The sequence below is a fragment of the Amphiprion ocellaris genome, chromosome 14 (assembly GCF_022539595.1).
Source record: "Amphiprion ocellaris isolate individual 3 ecotype Okinawa chromosome 14, ASM2253959v1, whole genome shotgun sequence".
Lineage (NCBI taxonomy): Eukaryota > Metazoa > Chordata > Actinopteri > Pomacentridae > Amphiprion > Amphiprion ocellaris.
The window spans coordinates 31,757,621-31,775,672 of NC_072779.1; the positions used below are offsets into that span (position 1 = coordinate 31,757,621).

The 18,052-nt window shown below is 36.9% G+C and overlaps 2 protein-coding genes and 3 non-coding genes across 9 annotated transcripts in view; 3 read left to right on the top strand and 2 right to left on the bottom strand.

Annotated features, from left to right (window-relative positions):
- Positions 1 to 566: 566 nt before the first annotated feature.
- On the bottom strand, positions 567 to 6,625 carry LOC111586255 (GTPase IMAP family member 8-like). Its single transcript, XM_023295953.3, has 4 exons — positions 6,511 to 6,625; positions 6,194 to 6,368; positions 4,411 to 4,512; positions 567 to 4,073 (listed from the first exon to the last, which is right to left on the bottom strand). Exons 1-4 carry the CDS (start codon positions 6,586 to 6,588, stop codon positions 3,028 to 3,030), a joined length of 1,401 nt encoding a protein of 466 aa, XP_023151721.2. The 5' UTR covers positions 6,589 to 6,625; the 3' UTR covers positions 567 to 3,027.
- Positions 6,626 to 12,256: 5,631 nt separating this feature from the next.
- Positions 12,257 to 12,338, bottom strand: trnas-aga (transfer RNA serine (anticodon AGA)). The gene has a single exon. It is a non-coding gene; the product is annotated as a tRNA-Ser (tRNA).
- Positions 12,339 to 12,709: 371 nt separating this feature from the next.
- trnav-aac (transfer RNA valine (anticodon AAC)) lies at positions 12,710 to 12,782 on the top strand. Its single transcript has one exon. It is a non-coding gene; the product is annotated as a tRNA-Val (tRNA).
- Positions 12,783 to 13,223: 441 nt separating this feature from the next.
- On the top strand, positions 13,224 to 13,295 carry trnad-guc (transfer RNA aspartic acid (anticodon GUC)). Its single transcript has one exon. It is a non-coding gene; the product is annotated as a tRNA-Asp (tRNA).
- A 150-nt stretch (positions 13,296 to 13,445) lies between these two features.
- Positions 13,446 to 18,052, top strand: part of uimc1 (ubiquitin interaction motif containing 1) — a 37,736-nt gene continuing 33,129 nt past the window's right edge. For all 5 annotated transcript variants that reach the window (XM_055017101.1, XM_055017102.1, XM_055017100.1 and 2 more), the window contains exons 1-5: positions 13,446 to 13,524; positions 13,829 to 13,910; positions 15,179 to 15,300; positions 15,540 to 15,624; positions 16,735 to 16,853. In XM_055017101.1, coding sequence (XP_054873076.1) covers positions 13,877 to 13,910; positions 15,179 to 15,300; positions 15,540 to 15,624; positions 16,735 to 16,853 — 360 coding nt within the window. In that variant the 5' untranslated portion in view covers positions 13,446 to 13,524; positions 13,829 to 13,876. The remainder of the gene's footprint in view (positions 13,525 to 13,828; positions 13,911 to 15,178; positions 15,301 to 15,539; positions 15,625 to 16,734; positions 16,854 to 18,052) is intronic.

Genomic DNA, 18,052 nt, shown 5'->3' on the forward strand with positions numbered 1-18,052 from the left:
TTTGTTTCCTTGAACTTATTTGTCCATTTGTCTATTTGTAGTAATTTACATCTATTTGTGGTTGTTTTTGTGTGTCTCGGTAGTAATTTAGTGTCTGTTTGTGGTTACTTTGTGTTTCTTTGTAGTTATTTGTGTTTGCTTGTAATAATTTAGTGTCTCTTTGTGTTGATTTTGTGTCTCTGTGTTTTTTTGTGTCTATTTGTTGTCATTTTTTGTCTATTTTTCATTATTTTGTGTCTCGGTAGTAATTTAGTGTCTCTTTGTGTTGATTTTGTGTCTCTTTGTGGTTATTTGGTGTCTCTTGGCAGTTATTTTCAACACTTGCAAAGGAGGAAGCTGGTATCAAAACTGAAACCTTATTTCTTGAAGACACAAACTGAGCCACAGCAACCAATTTGAATCTGAATCTGAAACATGCTCTGGGTTCTCCACATATATCTTTCTGCTGTTAAGCTGAAGTATCACTAGATGGCATTCAAAGACCACAAATGTCTGAGAAGCATTACTTAATGGTCTGATCAATCGACAAAACATAAGGTCATTAGTCATACAAATGAAAAACAGCATTTAACACTCCTTGAAGAAATTTAATATTCATGTAGACACAAAATTTGAAAAAAAAACATCAACTTTATACATTTTTCTGATTGACAAAGGCTGTTAGTATGAAGTCAACATTGTAAAGGCACTCATTAAACACAAATATCACAGTCTTGTTCAAATGCCCTTTAAACAGTATTTTTGTCCGTGTCCGAAATTGAATTACCTGCATCCTAAAAGAACATTTCAGAGTCTACTGACCAGGCTATAACCAGACACACTATAGATGACGGCCTTCATATTCTGTTGAAACTATAAGTGTGTTTACATTGATAATTCAGTTACAAATATTTAAAGCTAAGCATTTATACCCAATATAAAGCCATACATTAAAAGCACACATCTCCTTAATGTGATTTACATTTAGTTTTGGAGCCATGTTTGGTACGAATTCCGTATTTGCAGCTTGTAAAGCTCAATATTGAAAAGTTGGTACAGACGCCATGATCTTATGATTTTAGGGTAACCACTCTGCCAGCTGATCCACAGTCACCCCAAGCTGTAGAAAAGTTTTAAGTAGTAATTAGAATTAGCTTGTAATGCTAGCATTAGTTTACATGAACATGCTAACATTAGCTAGGCCACTACAAATTCAGTTACAACCAGTTTACTTGGTTATTAGTGAGAAGTTTCACCTGTTTTATCTAGAAATGTCAATTTGCTTATTAAAAATGTGAGTCGAACTTGAAAAATTTAGCTTTCCGTACCGATAAAACAGTACCGATAAAAATTATGGTGGAATTAGCCAGATAACATATGTTTTACCTCACTGTGTCCTGTTTTCAAAGTCAAAGTCAGCTTTATTGTCAATTCTTCAATATGTACATGAGATACCAAGAATCGAAATTTTGTTACTCTCTCTTAGTGCAACAGTAGACATTAAATAAACACTTAGAAAATAAGATATTAAGAAAATAAGATATTAGGGAGAGAGAGAAGCCACTGCGTCTGCACGTGCCGCCATCTTGGATCATTTTTATAAGCCTTTTCTTTTTTGATTCATTGTTTGATTAATATTGCTTTATATTGTGACATTATTTTTTGTTTTATTTATGAGCACGTTTCTTCTTCTTTTTTATTATTATTTCATTTATTCGTCTTTATATTTCCACTTATATTTGCTGAGTCTTTTATAGATTTATTTTTGTAGTTTGGCACTCTCACTACTCCGTAGTCCTGTGTTAGTTTAACAGAACACGAATATTAATACTCTGTTTGTCCCTGAGTTGATTTCCTCAGCACTCAGATATAGTGAATGTTTAACAGATTCATGCCATCGTCCTTTAATGGTGTCTCATTTAATGAAGCTGCATCCCATGTTAAATGTACCACACAATAACTGTTAAACTGAAGCTTGACTTTAAAAATATTGTGTTGCAATAACTACAAAAGCACATAATAGATATAGAAAAAATAAAGATAATAGAACAAAAATGCTGACATGAACGTAGATAGATAGGAGAACAGATGTATCAGTGGAATGACTATTAATGGAGAATAATTTGAGAATTGAAACAGTTATCTTCTTCAGAACCCTGGACTTTGTTTGATTGTGTGAAATGGGGCTTTTGGGCTATATACAGTTGTTATAAATGATAGTAGAAAGTTAATTTGCTCTTGCAGCTTTTACTGAACACCTGTAAAGTACCAGATGACTTTCAGAATATAAAGCTTGTAACCCGTCCATTGTCCGTTTATGTTTAGCTTTTCATCGTGGCTGCCGAAGAGCGTGGATGTGGTCTTGTGGTCTATAAAGCAAAGCTGAGGTTTAGCTCTTGGTTTTCTCACTCTCAGTGGTGCGACAGGGTCCAGCATATGTCCACAGGTTGAGTTAAAGTCACAGATTAATTGTTGAGGGTTTGATTGAAGGGGTTGTGCTTTGGGAGTCTGAAGGTATCTTGAGAACGTGTGGGTAGTTGGATCTGAGAGCTGCAACTCCTCTACTTCCAAGTCAATGATTGTCATCCCGATGTAAAAACCAAATCCAAACCGCGGTCATTGTTGTGAGTAGGTCTGTGTGAAATTTAAAGCGTCCAAAGTGCTACAAAATTTACCAGCAATGACTTTGGAGTCTGGAAGTTCAAATCTCCACAAGTTAAAGTCCTGTCAAAGTTTAAAACAATTGATGATAAAAACTTGTAATTTGGTGGCCAAAGATCCAAATGCTGGCTGTATTCACCACGTTCCAATCAGGTTTCAGTCAAAAATAAAATGTTCAGGGCGGTGGTGGAGATGAAATTATTAAGACTAAAGGTCTTAGTAGAAGCAGAACTTACATTTAGGAACACCGTTTTAATGAAAGTTACTTCGTGAAAGTACTCAGGACAACAGCTGCAGTGAGGAGATAACAGGTGTTGTAGCTGGGAAAGGACAGCAGGGGGCGCCAGGGCTGGAAACTGTAGAAGAGGAGGACCAAAGTGTAAACAGTCAGCCACATCCACTAGACCATACAGTGCGCTTCATATTAGCAGCTAGCTTGTATGAGCCAAGCTTGTTTAGATAGACTCCGTTTGGAGCAAATAAATACCAGCGTTTCCAGAACACATCGAAATTGTCGATGTATTCTAAACGCTGGCTCTCGCAGATCTCCTGGAGCCGGGTGTGGAGGCTGAAGGTTCTGGAGAACCAACAACTGCCCCGATTCAGGGCAGGAATGGGACCTGAGATAAACACATCCTTGCTGCATTGTTTTAAAAAGTCAAAAAGTTTGATGAAGTCGTTTTTGGTGTACTCCAACTGTTGATTGACGATGTCAGATCCTCCCACATGGATGATGACTCTCTGGATGGATGGGAGGGAAGGCAGCAGATCCTGGAGTTTATTGTGTATAACGGAGACCGTGGCGCCTGGAAAACTGTGTATTTCTGCCTCATAGAAAGAAACGTTCCTAATGATTGCGTCGCCAAGAATCAGAGTGGTGGGAGGGGAACGAAGACCGGATGATGGAGATTTTTTGCCTCGCCGCCATCTAATCAACATGCGGCGGTCAGAGGACAACCTGCCTCGTCGTCTGGTCGGCCGGTGCCCATTCAGCGAGAAGACCTGCCCTCCATTTGTTACAACCATCTTGGCCACAGCATCCAGCAGATCCCAGACTTGCTTGTAGTTACTGGGGTTGCGTTTGAGGATGTAGCATCTGTCTTCCACTCTACCGTTCAGGATTCTCTGCAACTCGGTTTTGGTTCTGTTCAGGAGAAACTCCGACTGGTTGTCGTAGATTAGGACTATGAAGGTGTGCCTCCAGGCTTCCTTTCCAAAGATCTCCTTCATCTGCCTCACAGCGTTTTGTTGTTCAGCAATGAGGGTCCCCACCTTGATGACCAGCAGGAAGGCGTGGGGCCCCGGGGCCAACAGATCGATGCATTCGGAGATCTCTGTCTTCACTTCAGGTGTTTCTGAGAGTCCAGGAGTGTCGACGATGGTCACCTCCCAGTCGAACACCTTCTCGTTCTGCAGACAGCACTGAGCGTTCCCTGAGGAGAAGAAACAGTTTACATAAAAATTTTATTGTAATCCTCTGAACTTCAAACAGTTTCTGACTATTCTTTTTTCTACACTGTGAGCTCATTTTTAACTGTAATATAAACTCCTGCACCTCTATGAAAACATAACAACCATGAAAACGAGAGAGAACTCAGTCATGTCTTCTGTGCAGAATTAAACTGTCGGAATGCTTTAAATCATAAATAGTGGGAAAAAAAAGTTTAATTTCAATGAAGTGTGGAATCAACAGCATTTTTCCAAGCGCACAAAGGTGTTACCAATCCTGGACAAAAGGTGGCTCCACATGGAGTAAATATCCAGTGTTACCTGCAGCAGCACCAGCAGGACTGAAGGCGTCTCTTCCCAGTATGATGTTTCCACTGGAGCTCTTCCCTGATCCAGTCCTCCCAACAAGAACCAGTCTGAGGTCTGGCACAGAGACACAAAATATTAAACACACTGCTAAAAAAAACTCTTGATATTGACAAGATTAAAGGAAACAACCATGATAAATCCCCGCGTCATCGTGGTGGAGGGGTTTGAAACAACAGAAGTTCTACTGAAGGACTCATTTTCATTTTTGTGTCTTTTTGATGTGTTTTTTCTGTATTTTTGTTGGTAGTTTGTGGTTTTTGGTGTCAATTTTATGTCTTTTTGTTGTAATTTTGTCTTTTGTTTTGTCTGTTGTTATTTTATGTATCTTTGTCATTATTTTGTGTCTTTTGCATTTGTTGTTTTGTGTCTGTGGTTTTTGGTCATTATTTTGCATCTCTTTGTCGTTACTTTAAGTCTTTTTGTTCTTATTTTGTATCTTTACTTGTTACTTTTGATGTCTTTTTGTTGTTATTTTGTGTCTCTCTGTAGTTATTTAATGTGTTGTTGTTATGATCTGTCTGCCTATGGACAATAGCCTCTGGTAGGGTGTCCCAGTTAGGGATGGGTACCGAGCGCTGGTATTAAAATAAGCCCCGGGGCAAATTTCTAAATACTCGAGGATCGATAACCTCAGACATTAACGGTTCTGTCTGAATTTGCATAATTTCAGTTTCACTTTCGCAGCACAGAACAGCAGGATGTAGTGATTTAAGGACAGCAGACAAACTCTGTCTTAATTTATTGTCGCTGTTTCTCTCACTGAATATTAGTGGTAGAGGTACTTAAACAGTTTTCTTTGCTACAGTTATTAAAATCACAGTAAAAAATGCTGTCCAAGTTCTGCAGTAATTTTGTACTCAAACGTGAAAAGTTTTATCAACACAATGTACTGACATTTACCTAATATCTGTTCAAGCTGGAGCATTTAACTCTGATATAATGCTGGACAGTTAAAAAAAAAACACATTGCATTATATTTTATTTTGAATTTTAAATATGAATTCACATATGAGAAAATAAAGCAATCTTTATTCTTAGTCTGATTAGTTTTTTCTCCTAAAAAACAAGCAGTATTGGTAAGAGTAGTAGCACCATTACAATCTTAGTGACACCCAACAAAGTGGTCCTGGGGAGGGACCAGATGAGCAGTGATTCACATCACGCCACTGAAAGCAAGAAAAAGGAGAACCACCACCTGGCCTTGGATAGAGAAACCAGAGTCCCTCTTGGAGCCAGTTGGAGTTCACCAGCTGAATCTTACCCTGTGGGGCTCAGTGGAGCACAGCCCCCCAAAAAAACGAACATTTTTAACATATTTTGTGTTTCTTGGTAATTATTTTATTTCATTTGTCAATTTATTTATTTTTTTTTGTAGTTTTATGTGTCATTTTGTTATTTGTCTCTGTGTTAATTTTATGTCTTTTGTTGTTATTTTGCATCTCTTTGTATGTACTTTAAGTCTTTCTGTTGTTATTTTGTATCTGTAGTTATTACTTCTGATGCTTTTTTGTTGTTTCTCAGACACTGGAGTGAAAAGAGTATCAGGGCTGTCAACTGATCACCATCTGCTGATAAGTTGGATCCAATGGCTGGGAAGGATGCTGGACAGACCTGGTAAACCCAAACATGTAGTGAGGGTGAACTTGGATGTGTCTGACGGAGGCCACTGTCCGTAGGGTCTGATGTTAAAAAGCTGGTGAAATAAGGTCAACACTGTGAGTTACAGCTGTAATACCTGTGAAACACTGCTCCAGTGAACACTCCTCCTCCAGTGGGGAGTCATAATCCGGCCACAGATCTGTAACTTGGTTTGTAGCCTCCTCGAAACTATCGAAAGTCCCGATAGCTGGTTTACCCTGGTGGCAGAACTTGAGGTTCTCTCTCAGTTGATCAGCATCAAACTTCAGCACCTGAAAAATAAATACAGCAGAACAACACAAAGTTTAGAGAAATCCCGTATTTTTAAATGCATCTGATGATATTATCGGTAACAGCTTCCATCTTTAACACCAAAGGCCTGAGATGTCTACATAGGCTAAGCAGTGAAGATACCTCTTTGTCCACATGCAGGGCGATGGCGACATTATCCCAAATATAATACTGTTTCCTATCACGCATTTTGGCGTCCATTCGCTTTCTTTCACGTCTTTCCACCAGCTCTTACCTGAAGAGAAAGCCATATAGAAACAGACAAGAACATTATAATCAGCTACACAACTCAAGTGAAGACAGTTTTCACAAAGTCAGTAGATTCTGCTGTCATCCATGTCCTGGTTCTGAGCCCATTACATTTATCTCTTTGTAGGTCTTACCTGTGTTCGTCACTCATGGCGTACGGCCTCCAGATGAAGTGGTCGTCTTCGTAAACACAGATGGCATTTGGATCGTCAGTCAGCAGAGGATACCTGGAGAAGAGCTTGTGATTGGCTGGACTGTGGATCAACACAGTATGCTGCACTTCCTGTCTGTGCAGGACAGTTTCATAGACCCTCATGACCGGCTGATGTCCAGAGCAAAACTGAAACAACAACAGAGGTTTTACTGCAGGACTCACACCTGACTGTACAAGAAAGACTCATCATTGTTATTTTGTGTCTTTTTGATGAGTTTTTCTGTGTTTCTGTTGGTATTTTGATCTTTCTGATGTCATTTTGTTATTATTTTGTCTATTTGTTGAAATTTTATCTTTTTGTTGTAATTTTGTCTTTTGTTGTTTTGTATGTTTGTATCTTTGTTGTTATATTGTGTCTTTTCAAAGTTAGTTTGTGTTTCTTTATAGTTATTTTTGTCATTTTATGATTTTGTCTGTTTCTTGTTTTACGTCATTTTTTGTTATTTTGCAATAATTTGATGTCTTGTTGTTTGTTTTGCCTTTTTTTGTCTCTGGCTACACAGTTATTTTGTGTCTTTCTGTAGTTATTGTATGTTTTGTTGTTATTTTGTGTCTTTTGTTTTTATTTATTTATTTTCTTGTTGTTTTGTGTCTTTTGTGGATATTTTGTCTGCAGTAATTTTATGCCTTTTTGTTGTAATTTTGTCTTTTCTTGTTTTGTCTGTTATTTTATGTATCTTTGTCATTATTTTGTGTCTTGCAAAGTTATTTTATGTTTATTTTATGTTTATTTTATTTCATTTATCATTTTATTATTTTGTATATTTGGTGTTTTAGGTGTCATTTTGGAGTTATTTTGTGTCTTTGCAGTAATTCGATTTCTTTTTGTTTTGATGCCTTGTTGTCTCTGTAGTTATTTTCTATTTGGAGTTATTTTGTGTTGTTTTGTTGTTATTTTGTGTCTTTTCTCAATTTATTTCGTGTTTCTTTACAGTTTTTTTCATTTTATTGTTTTGTCTGCTTCTTGTTTTCTGTATTTTTTTAATTATTTTGCAGTAATTTGATGTCTTTTTGTTGTCTTTTTAGCCTTTTGTTTTGTCTCTGTAGTTATTTTCTGTCTATTTGGAGTTATGTTGTGTTGTTTTGTTGTTACTTTGTGTCTTTTGTTTTTATTTATTTTCTTGTGTCTTTTGTGGTTTGTGATTTTTATTTTGTGTCTCTTTGTAGTAACTTTAAGTCTTTCGGTTGTTATTTTATATCTTTAGTTCTTACTTCTGATGCTCAAGTCATGATGTTGCACCACTGAGTTACGCTTCCTAGAGAACATGCCCAGACATGTCCTGGTCTCACTTCCTGCTGACGCTGATTATCTCTTTATAACAGTCTTCACACATTTTACACTTTTATGTATTGTTATGTTCCTTATATTACCTTAAGTAGACACTGTTATGTTTTGAGCTTCATTTTTTGAAAACCGTATTTGTCTTCGCACCAAAAATACATGTTTTACTTTATGACTTTCCACCAATATTCCAGACATTCTAACTGCTTCAAGGCCTTTTTTTCCTTCATTCCTACACAGACACAAAACCATCAAAACATCACTGATTACTAGAATATTCATCACTATGTATTTCACACGTTTTAACTCATCAGTCTAATAGCATTTGCCATGATTTTATCATCTTTTACTTTCAGCACATCGTACCCAAAAGTATTACACCACATTGTTTAATGTCTTGTTGGTATTTTGTGTTTCTCTATGACACAAAATAACACTGAAAATACTAAACTACTGCTAAACACCCTGCCTTTCACTGGAAATGCAAGCAGGGTAACTCATTCAGACATGAAGCCGACATTTCAGATGCTGTCACGTTAACTGAACATGTCTGAAAGCAGATTCTGTGCTCATTTGTTGCCGACAAGTTTGTGAATTTCAGTTTTTTCTGTCCTGTATTATGATTCCATGCAGCGTCACAGAAAGTAACACTGATGTCTGCTGCTTGCAAAAAAGAAACACATTCATAACTGGTGTGTTTTTATATATTTTCTTTTGTGGAGAAATGAACATGCAGTTAGATCAGAAGGGATTTTCCACAGCTGGATGGACACAGCTGGACCGTGCACTTTATGCCTACAAACAGATGATTTTAGGATCTGAAGCTGCTTTAAAATGGCGCCAGGGACTTTCTTGATGTGTTCAGATCAGCGATTCACTTTTTCAGGTGTTTGCTGAGCTCCTCAGACTAATAGTGGATCAAGTGGGTTCTATTGAAATTGACTCAGAGGAGTCATTAGCTGTAGTCACTGATAATCACTCACAAAAAGTCGAGTCCACAAAGAAAATGTGATTAACTTGATAATTAAAGTTGCTGTGTGTATGTTTTCAACCCAGCAGATTTTGTTATATTTCCAGAAGATCTTTAATAAATCTATAAAATAACCAAAATGCACAATTGTTTGTGACAAAGACCCACGTTTCAATGATTCCATCACAGAAAATTCAATTAAAGGAGTCATTGGAAACTCAAGACTGTCGTGATACAGGAACTTGTTCACTACTGTATATTAGAAGTGATTTTCCAGAGTTCCTACCTGCAGGCTGTAGGCCTCCAGTACTTCCTTCAGGTTGAAGGTGAAGCGGTACGAACCCAGCCTGGACTTCTCTGAGAAGGCTGGAGAGCTGGTAAACTTATAGAGGAAGCTGGGATGCATGGTGGCCTCATCCTCTGTGAGGTTGGAGAATTTCTGTTGTAGGAGCCTCGTCTCAGCTGACTTCACTTCCTCATGGTCCACAGCCAGACTCCACCACAGCAGGACGCCTTCATGTGGATCATTCAAGACTTTGTGTGGAACCCTGAAGCCTTCATCCTTCCTGATGCCCCTCAACCCGTCTTGATCTGTGTCGTGTTTCAGACGAGTCACATGGAACTCCGGCTTTGGTGAGTTTGGGATGTTTTCCTTGTAGAGGTATTGGTTTCTCAAATGTCGAGCTTCCTGCTTCAAATCATTCAGGTTTAAGTGCCGACTGCTGACAAAATGTTCAGGACGTCCTCTCCTGTTTCTCCGTGTCTCCATTGGCATGTTCAGATGAGGATGTTGATCAAAAACAAAAATATAAAGTCTCTGCAGTGAGGAACATGTACTGACACTCTGCTGCTTTGGGGAGAAAAGTCTTACCTTCAGCACGGTTCAGAATTTAACATGAGCCTCCCCCGGAAACAGAAGTGAAACTTAAAGTGAACACACCCACAGCAGATCGTCTTTAATCTGGGGACTAAGTGTGTTTCAATGGAAAAAAGTGGCTCAAACTCTTTAATACAATGAAGATGTTCCCAACTTCACAATCAGACACATTTTGCTGGTCACACAACAGTGATTGTTTTGTGTTTTGATGGAAACTTATTAAGGATTGTTTCACCTGCTCTGTAAGAGGTTGAAGATCTGTGTGAAAGTGCAGAAAAGAAATGTGGCCTTGAAGAGAGTTACAACGCTGAGCCAGATAAGATAGAGAGTAGAGCTGTCCTCCCAAATCAGGACAAAGAAGAACTATGAAGGAAGAATGATTCTGTCCCTTTGCTGAGGATATCTCCTCACAGTTCTTAGCTGAAGTCATTCCAAGTTATAAATCCCTGTACACTACAGCTCAAAGGTTTGGAGTCACCCAGACGATTTCATGTTTTCCATGAAAACTTGAAACACATGAGCAGGTAAATTAGGGAGTGATCGCATTAAATCATTTTCTCAGATTTTTTTGAAAGCGTTTTTAAGGTTTTAAGGTTGTTCTTTTATTGGTTTATCTGATGTTTTGTGTGTTTTAATGCCAGTTTTGAAAGGTACTGTAGAAGTTTCTTATTATTATTATGTAATTTATGACACCTGCAGGACGGAAACAGCGGTCAAGTGGCACCTCCCAGTCATCCCACTCAACAACAGTTAAAAATGTCTTTCTGTTTCCTCTTCCATCCGTTTGAGGTGCAATTACAACTTTTTTTCTTTTTTCACGTGATCCAGACGAGCCGGACGAGAAACCCAAAGACTGGAACTGTTCAGAGACGAGGACGAAGGACAGAACTCACTCAGAGCTTCGGCTTTATTCATTCTAAGTGAAAAAATGTACACAACCATTCAAACGTTTGGGCTCATCCAGGAAATTTCATGTTTTTCATGAAAACTCTCACTTTTATTCCCGGTGCTAACATAACTGCACAAGGGTTTTCTAGTCATTAATCATCAGTTCAGAACTTGGGTTGAGTTTTGACAAAACTCAGCAATCCAAGTTCATTCCAAAAGATTCCAACGTCGTCGGCAGGAATTGAACCATGCGCAGAGAGACCCCGATGGCTTTCTAGTCTATCGCCTTAACCACTCGACCACAACAACACACAGAGCCTAGCTAACGTCTAGGTTAGCTAATGGTAGCGTTATTCTGATTGTAATAGCAGTTTACAGCTTTAAACGCCAAGAAGCATCGACAGAATGAATGGAATGTTCTATGTATATCGTTGTATGTACATTTGGTCGACTCGCCTAATAAAAGCAATAATAATATTTAATACTCACTGTTATGGAATCTAACCCCAGTCTTCTGCATGACAGGTGGAGATACTGTCCACTATACTAAGGAGGAAGTTAAAGGAAGTCATGTGACCACAATGAGGCAATCACAGCTGCTTCAATTAGAATGCATTAACTTGATCATTATCAGTTATTATTTTAGTATTTTACAGACAATATGCACTAAAAAATACACCATAAACATTTCTCTTTAAAATAATCAACAATTTCATGAAGGGGATTTCTTTGACTTCTTCTGGCAGCAGGTTCATCTAGCAAGAGAAAAGGATATTAGATGAAAAAAAATGCTTAAGATACCACTTCCTGCATCAAAAAGAAGGAACTGACTCTACTTAGTCTCCAAGTTGAGAAAAGTTGTGCGCAGTTATTAGAATTATCTTCTGTTAAATTAACTGCTGTTGTGTCACTGTCAGTTTGCTTGTTGAAAATATGAGTCAGACTTCTGAAGTTTCCAGTTATGAGACAGCAACAGCATCAAAATGCATAAATGGCATCATGATAATACTTCAGATGTTTGTACTATGTCCGTGAACACACCACCAAACAGCCGTTTCCGTAGTGTAGTGGTTATCATCTCCACCTAACACGCCTGAGGGCTCTGGTTTGACATGTTGGTTTATTGTTTCCTGTTTAGAGAAATGGATGTGGTTGAGCATCTGACCACACGTACCAAGCACAAGGTTCAAAGCCTGCTAAAAATGTGAGAATCTCTTGGAATGCAGCAAAAACGAACTAAACTTCCAAGCAGTGACTCAGGAAGGACGTCTGATTGCATTTAACTGAAGCTTCAAAGTTTAGAGTCATCCTTAACCTCAAATGTAGTTAGACTGTGAGGAGGAAGTCTCCGGCAGCACAGTTCAGACATTTCCTTCCAAAAGACTCCCACGTTGTCGGCAGGATTCGAACCTGCGCGGGGAGACCCCAATGGATTTCTAGTCCATCGCCTTAACCACTCGGCCACGACAACCCACATAGAATGCTACAGAAAATTAAACTTCTGAACTTTGGCTCTTATTTTTAACAAGCAAGAAAACGTTCCCACATAAAACATGCAAAATGTGTCACTTGAAGCCAAGTGAACTGGTGCCAGCTAGCTAACGTCCAGGTTAGACTCTACTTAACTAGTCTCCAAGTTGAGAAACGTTGTGAGCAGTTATTAGAATTATCTTCTGTTAAATTAACTGCTGTTGTTGTGTCAGTGTCAGTTTGCTCGTTGAAAATATGAGTCACACTTCAGTTCCCAGTTATGTGACAGCAACAGCGTCAAAATGCATAAGTAACGTCATTATAATACTTCCGACGTCTATCTTACGTCCGTGAACGCATCACCACACAGCTGTTTCCGTAGTGTAGTGGTTATCACGTTCGCCTAACACGCGAAAGGTCCCCGGTTCGAGACCGGGCGGAAACATAGTGATGGCTTATTGTTTCCTGTTTTGAAAAATGGATGTGGTCGAGCATCGAACCAGATTCAGAAATGTGGATGAATACAGATTCTAATTAATATTACGCTCCTGTCAATGCATATATTTGTTTGTCAAAATGATTGAGCAAACAGGCATTTATCAGTCAAGAATCTTTATGTCATTGTGTTTCCACACAGTGACAGTAAAACCATACAGTAAGTACATACGGTCTAGTGAAACCAACTAGACAGTATGTACTTAAAACATTTAAATTAAACCTGCTAGTCAAAATCCAGTTTCCACTTTGTATTTTTTCTGTAAAATACTAAAATAACGACTGATTAAACAAACACAATAATCAATACAAACACAATAATCAATAACCGTACTCAAGTGACGAATCTGCGATCGGCTCATTGTGGTCAAATGAGCACTACCCTCCACCTTCCTCGTTAGTATAGTGGACAGTATCTCCGCCTGTCACGCGGAAGACCGGGGTTCGATTCCCCGACGGGGAGAAATCATATTTATTGTTATCTGTCTAGCTATCTATCTATCTATCTATCTATCTATCTATCTATCTATCTATCTATCAATCTATCTGTCTCTGCTGGTCCGTGAAGGTGTCACAAAACGACAGCAACGTGAGGTCTGTGAAGGCAGCGCGAACGACGTGCTTACGTCGCGATCACGTGATTGCGCGGACAGAAACAAACATGGCGCCGCGAAAGTGAGGAGAGCTGAGCTGTGAGTGTTTTTAAACTCTTCTAAACTCTTCTCTTAGCTGTCGTTTTGTGTCGCCCTTGAGGAAACAAACGCTGAAGTAGCCAAAAGACTTGTTTAACTTTACGGTTATTCACACAGAAAAGCGACAGCAGGAACTTTTTTTTTGCCAGTTTTAGTGTCTCGAGCGGTCAGTTTGTTTCCATGTCAACGGACTGTTTCAGCTAACGATCACTTTAACAAGCAGTAAACTCTGGTTATGATACAGATATTAATCTGCTGGGGTGGTTTCAGTGTTCTCACTCTGCTCTGCTTCACTTCAACACAGATTTTGCTTAGATTAGTTCGGGTCCACTCGCATCGTGCCGCCGGACAGATGAGAGGAAGAAGAGGACCGTCGTCATCATCAGGTAAAGCAGCTCATTCTGCAGGTCTGTCGTTCACTTTACTGCAGTTCACAGCTGGAAAAATGTCTCAAAATGCCAGTTATTAGTATAAGAAAGTATTACTTACATTTTCCCGAAATTTTTATGATTTTTTTTAAATGTAGGAAAATAATAAAACGCCAGAAAATGTTCTTAAAATATCAGTTATTATTATTTAAGAAAATATTCATAACATCTTTGATAATTTTTAAGAAAATATTCACGTCTAAAATAGTAATAAAAAATTATTAAAATATTATAAATAATAAAATACGAGAAGCTGTCAAAGTAATAATAAAAGTCCTGGAAATATTAATAAAATGTAGGAAAATAATAAAATCCCAGAGAATATTCTTAAAATTTAATTTGTTGACTTGCAAGAAAGTACTGAAATGTCAGAAGGTTTTTAAAAGTTCTAAAACTGAAAATGTCAGATGATATTAAAAATAAATGTCAGATGCTGTTAGTAAAATGCCTGCAATTATTATTTAATTGTTGGAAAATATGATTTAAATTTAGGAAATTAATGAAATACCTTAAAATAATGAAATTTCAGTAAATAATATGCAAGAAAATATTAATAAAATGTCAGAAAATTGTATTAAAATGTTGGAAAATATTAAGAAACCGTCCCCGAATCGCAGGAGCTTCTTGTGTGTTTTCTTTTCTAGATGGTTGACAGGCCAGGCTTCTCAAAGTCAAGGTTTAAGAAGGAAAATCAGCTGGGATTTAGGCTGGGATTCCAGCAAAGGATTCATCTCTAATTTTATGTCACTTATAGGAGGCTTATGGGAATAATAGTAGTAACAATGACAATAATCGAAATGCTCTGGCAGCTCTAATAGGACTCAGGATTCATCTAGAGAAGTTCAAACAGTAAAAAGTGACTAAAAAAAGTTCTGTAACGTCCAATCACACATTCTTTCTTTCCCATGATGTTGTACTGTGTACATTATGTTGCATAAATATGTGAAAATCTGCTCTAAATGTTCAACAAGAGCAATCAGAGGGCCTCAGGATCTACAGGAACGGAGTCGGGACTCATTGATGGTGTTGATAATAAACAGATGGATCATTCGACAGGGTTCATGAAAGGACACGTTTAATATAACTTCTTAGTTATTTATATAATTACTAATTAGGCTGGAAATCCATTGGAAAAACACGGTAGAAAAGCAGCAGGGATGTGAGTGTTGGTGAGCTGGATTTAATGTGACGTTTGAGTGGTTTTTTTGCGTCTCTGTTGAACAAAGGTGTTCGTCAGCTGAGCAGGATGTCTCTGAGGAAGCAGATAATCAAAGACGTCCACTCTGAGAGCCAGCAGACGGATGAAAACACACAGGAGGACGAAGCTGCCGCCGACGGAGACGACAAGGTAAAGAAACGTAAACATTACATCAGATCGGGTTCATTTCTCGCCGCAGTTTTCTCCGGGATGTCCTGAATTCATGACCGCAGCAGCTCTGACGGGACAGGAAACTATGATTCCTTATGATTCCATTTGTTGTAAAATCTGTGTGTCTGAAGGGTTTACGGTCCTTCATAAACTGTGATGCTTTCATGAATTCGAGGAAACGACGGCATCAAACGTCTTACCAGTTTTTGTTCTTCCAGGACGAGCTCTCAGCATCACTTCTGCCAGAGCATTCAGCTCGAGAGCAGCGCTGGAAAGAGAGGGAGGACAAATCCACACCCAACGGTACGTAAACACAAACACAGAGCAAGATCATCTCCAACAAATCAGAAAGATCAGAAACAGTGACCATTTCAATACACGATTCTGTTTTTCTACTTAATTTTATATTTGTAGGACATATTTTTCTACTTATTTTTATATTTTTAGGACACATTTTTCTACTTATTTTTATATTTTTAAGACATATTTTTCTACTTATTTTTATATTTGTAGGACACATTTTTTTTAACTTATTTTTATATTTTTAGGACACATTTTTCTACTTATTTTTATATTTTTAAGACATATTTTTCTACTTATTTTTATATTTGTAGGACACATTTTTTTACTTATTTTTATATTTTTAGGACACATTTTTCTACTTATTTTTATATTTTTAAGACATATTTTTTCTACTTATTTTTTATAGTTTCAAGACATATTTTTCTACTTATTTTTATATTTTTAGGACATATTTTTCTATTTATTTTTTATATTTTTAGGACTTCTTTTTCTACTTATATTTAGATTTTTAGGATGTATTTTTATTCTCATTTTTATATTTTTAGGACACGTTTTTCTACTTTTAATTATATTCTTAGAACATGTTTTCTGTTTGTTTTTTCAGATGTTGAGTTTGAAACGTCTGATTCAAAACTAAGAAAAATTCCATTGTTTTGGCAAAAGTAAAGTCTAAAACAGAAACAAAAAAAGCCATGCAGGCAAAACTAACTAACTCTGAATCCCAAAAGCTGCTGACAGATTTGAAAAGCATTAAAAGTTATCTTCTTTTTTTAATGTCAAAATTACACCATTTATCACATCCAGAAACTGAAAAAACTGGAAAAAAAACATTTTACCGAAATCGCTTTATTCTACATTTTAAAAGTCACCAAAATGAATCAATTTGTACCAGAACTTGTAAGAAACGAACTGCAGGTTGAACTGCAGGCAGTGTTTCCACAGAACAGAGGAAATAAAACAAACTGGATGAATAAAATAAATGCAGCATGTTGCAGAAACAGTGAACAGAGGAGCAAGTTGTTGCAGATACATTCAGCCTGGTGAAACATCTCAGCTGTTTAATTTTAAAGTCGGCGTTTGAACCTGCAGCTCTGCTTGTGTTGTTTTCAGAGATGACAGAGGAGGAGATGATGGACCTGGCGTTGCGTCTGAGCGAACAGGAAGCCAGCGTCACGGCGCTGCGACGGCGGCAGGAAGAAGAGGAAGTGATGAAAGCCATCGAAGAGAGCGTGAGTCATCGAATCAGAACTACGGTTTGTTTTAGAGGCTGATCGACATGCAGCAGATCAGACGAGCCGGTAAACGTAGCTGCAAAGCATCTGTTCTCAGCAGCTAATTTATGTTTCCTTTCTGTCAGACTGAAATGTTCAACATGATTTCTGTAAAAAAAAAACCTGGTGTCTTTGAAAGCAGCAGGAGCGACTCCTCACTTACCTGTAAATATTATTTAAAGGCCGGAAAATATTAATACATTAAAAAAAAGTTACCAATAATATATTAATAAAATATTTTTGAATTTGTTTAAACTTGGAAATGGTGAAAATTCCAGTAAATATTAATGAAATATTCTACAATAATACAATTAATATTTTTAATCCCGTTAAAACTTCAAAATCAAATGTAAGAAAATGTCAATAAAATGAAATGTCAGAAACTGAATAATATGCATGAAAATAAGTGTTTAAAAGTAGAGATAAAATGTCTGAAATTTTTATTAAAATATATGCCTGAAAATATGTTTAGAAAAATGTAATTATTCCCCAAGTTGATAATGTTGGAAAATATCAATACACTGTTTGAAAATATTACTTACAAATCTAAAGAGTGCTAGTATGTCTGAATTAATTATTAAATAATAATAATTATTATTATTATTAAACGCCAGAACCGATTAACAAAATGCCTGAAAACAAACGTTAAAATGTTTGAACATTGATCATGTCTGAATATTTTAATAAAGTGCCCGGAAAATTTTAATGTAATATTTTTAAAACTGCAATGAAAAACTGTTCAAAACCGCAAAAATGTCCATAAATGTTAAGAAAATGTCATAAGCTGTCAATAAAATGCTGGCAAATATTAGTAAAATGTCAGAAAATTATTATGAAATCATCAGTTATTGTTATTTAAGAAAATATTAATAAAGTGTCTGAATATTTTAAATAAATGTCTAGAAAAATATTAACATGTTTGAAAATATTTTAAAATGTCGGAAGCTGTTAATAAAAGTCCTGGAAATATTAATAAAATTTAGGAAAATAATAAAATGCTAGAGAATATTCTTAAAATGTAATTTTTTGATTTGCAAGAAAATATTATTGAAATGTCCGAAGGTTTTATTAAAATTTCTGAAACTGTGAAAATGTTAGATGATATTAAAAATAAATGTCAGATGCTGTTAGTAAAATGCCTGCAATGATTATTTAAT

Coding starts and splice junctions, on each gene's coding strand:
- LOC111586255 (XM_023295953.3), bottom strand. CDS start 6,588: ATGGACGCCAAAATGCGTGATAGGAAACAGTATTATATTTGGGATAAT. Junction 6,369..6,510: donor CCCTGCATGTGGACAAAGAG/GTATCTTCACTG, acceptor TTTATTTTTCAG/GTGCTGAAGTTTGATGCTGA. Junction 4,074..4,410: donor TCCTGCTGGTGCTGCTGCAG/GTAACACTGGAT, acceptor TCTTCTCCTCAG/GGAACGCTCAGTGCTGTCTG.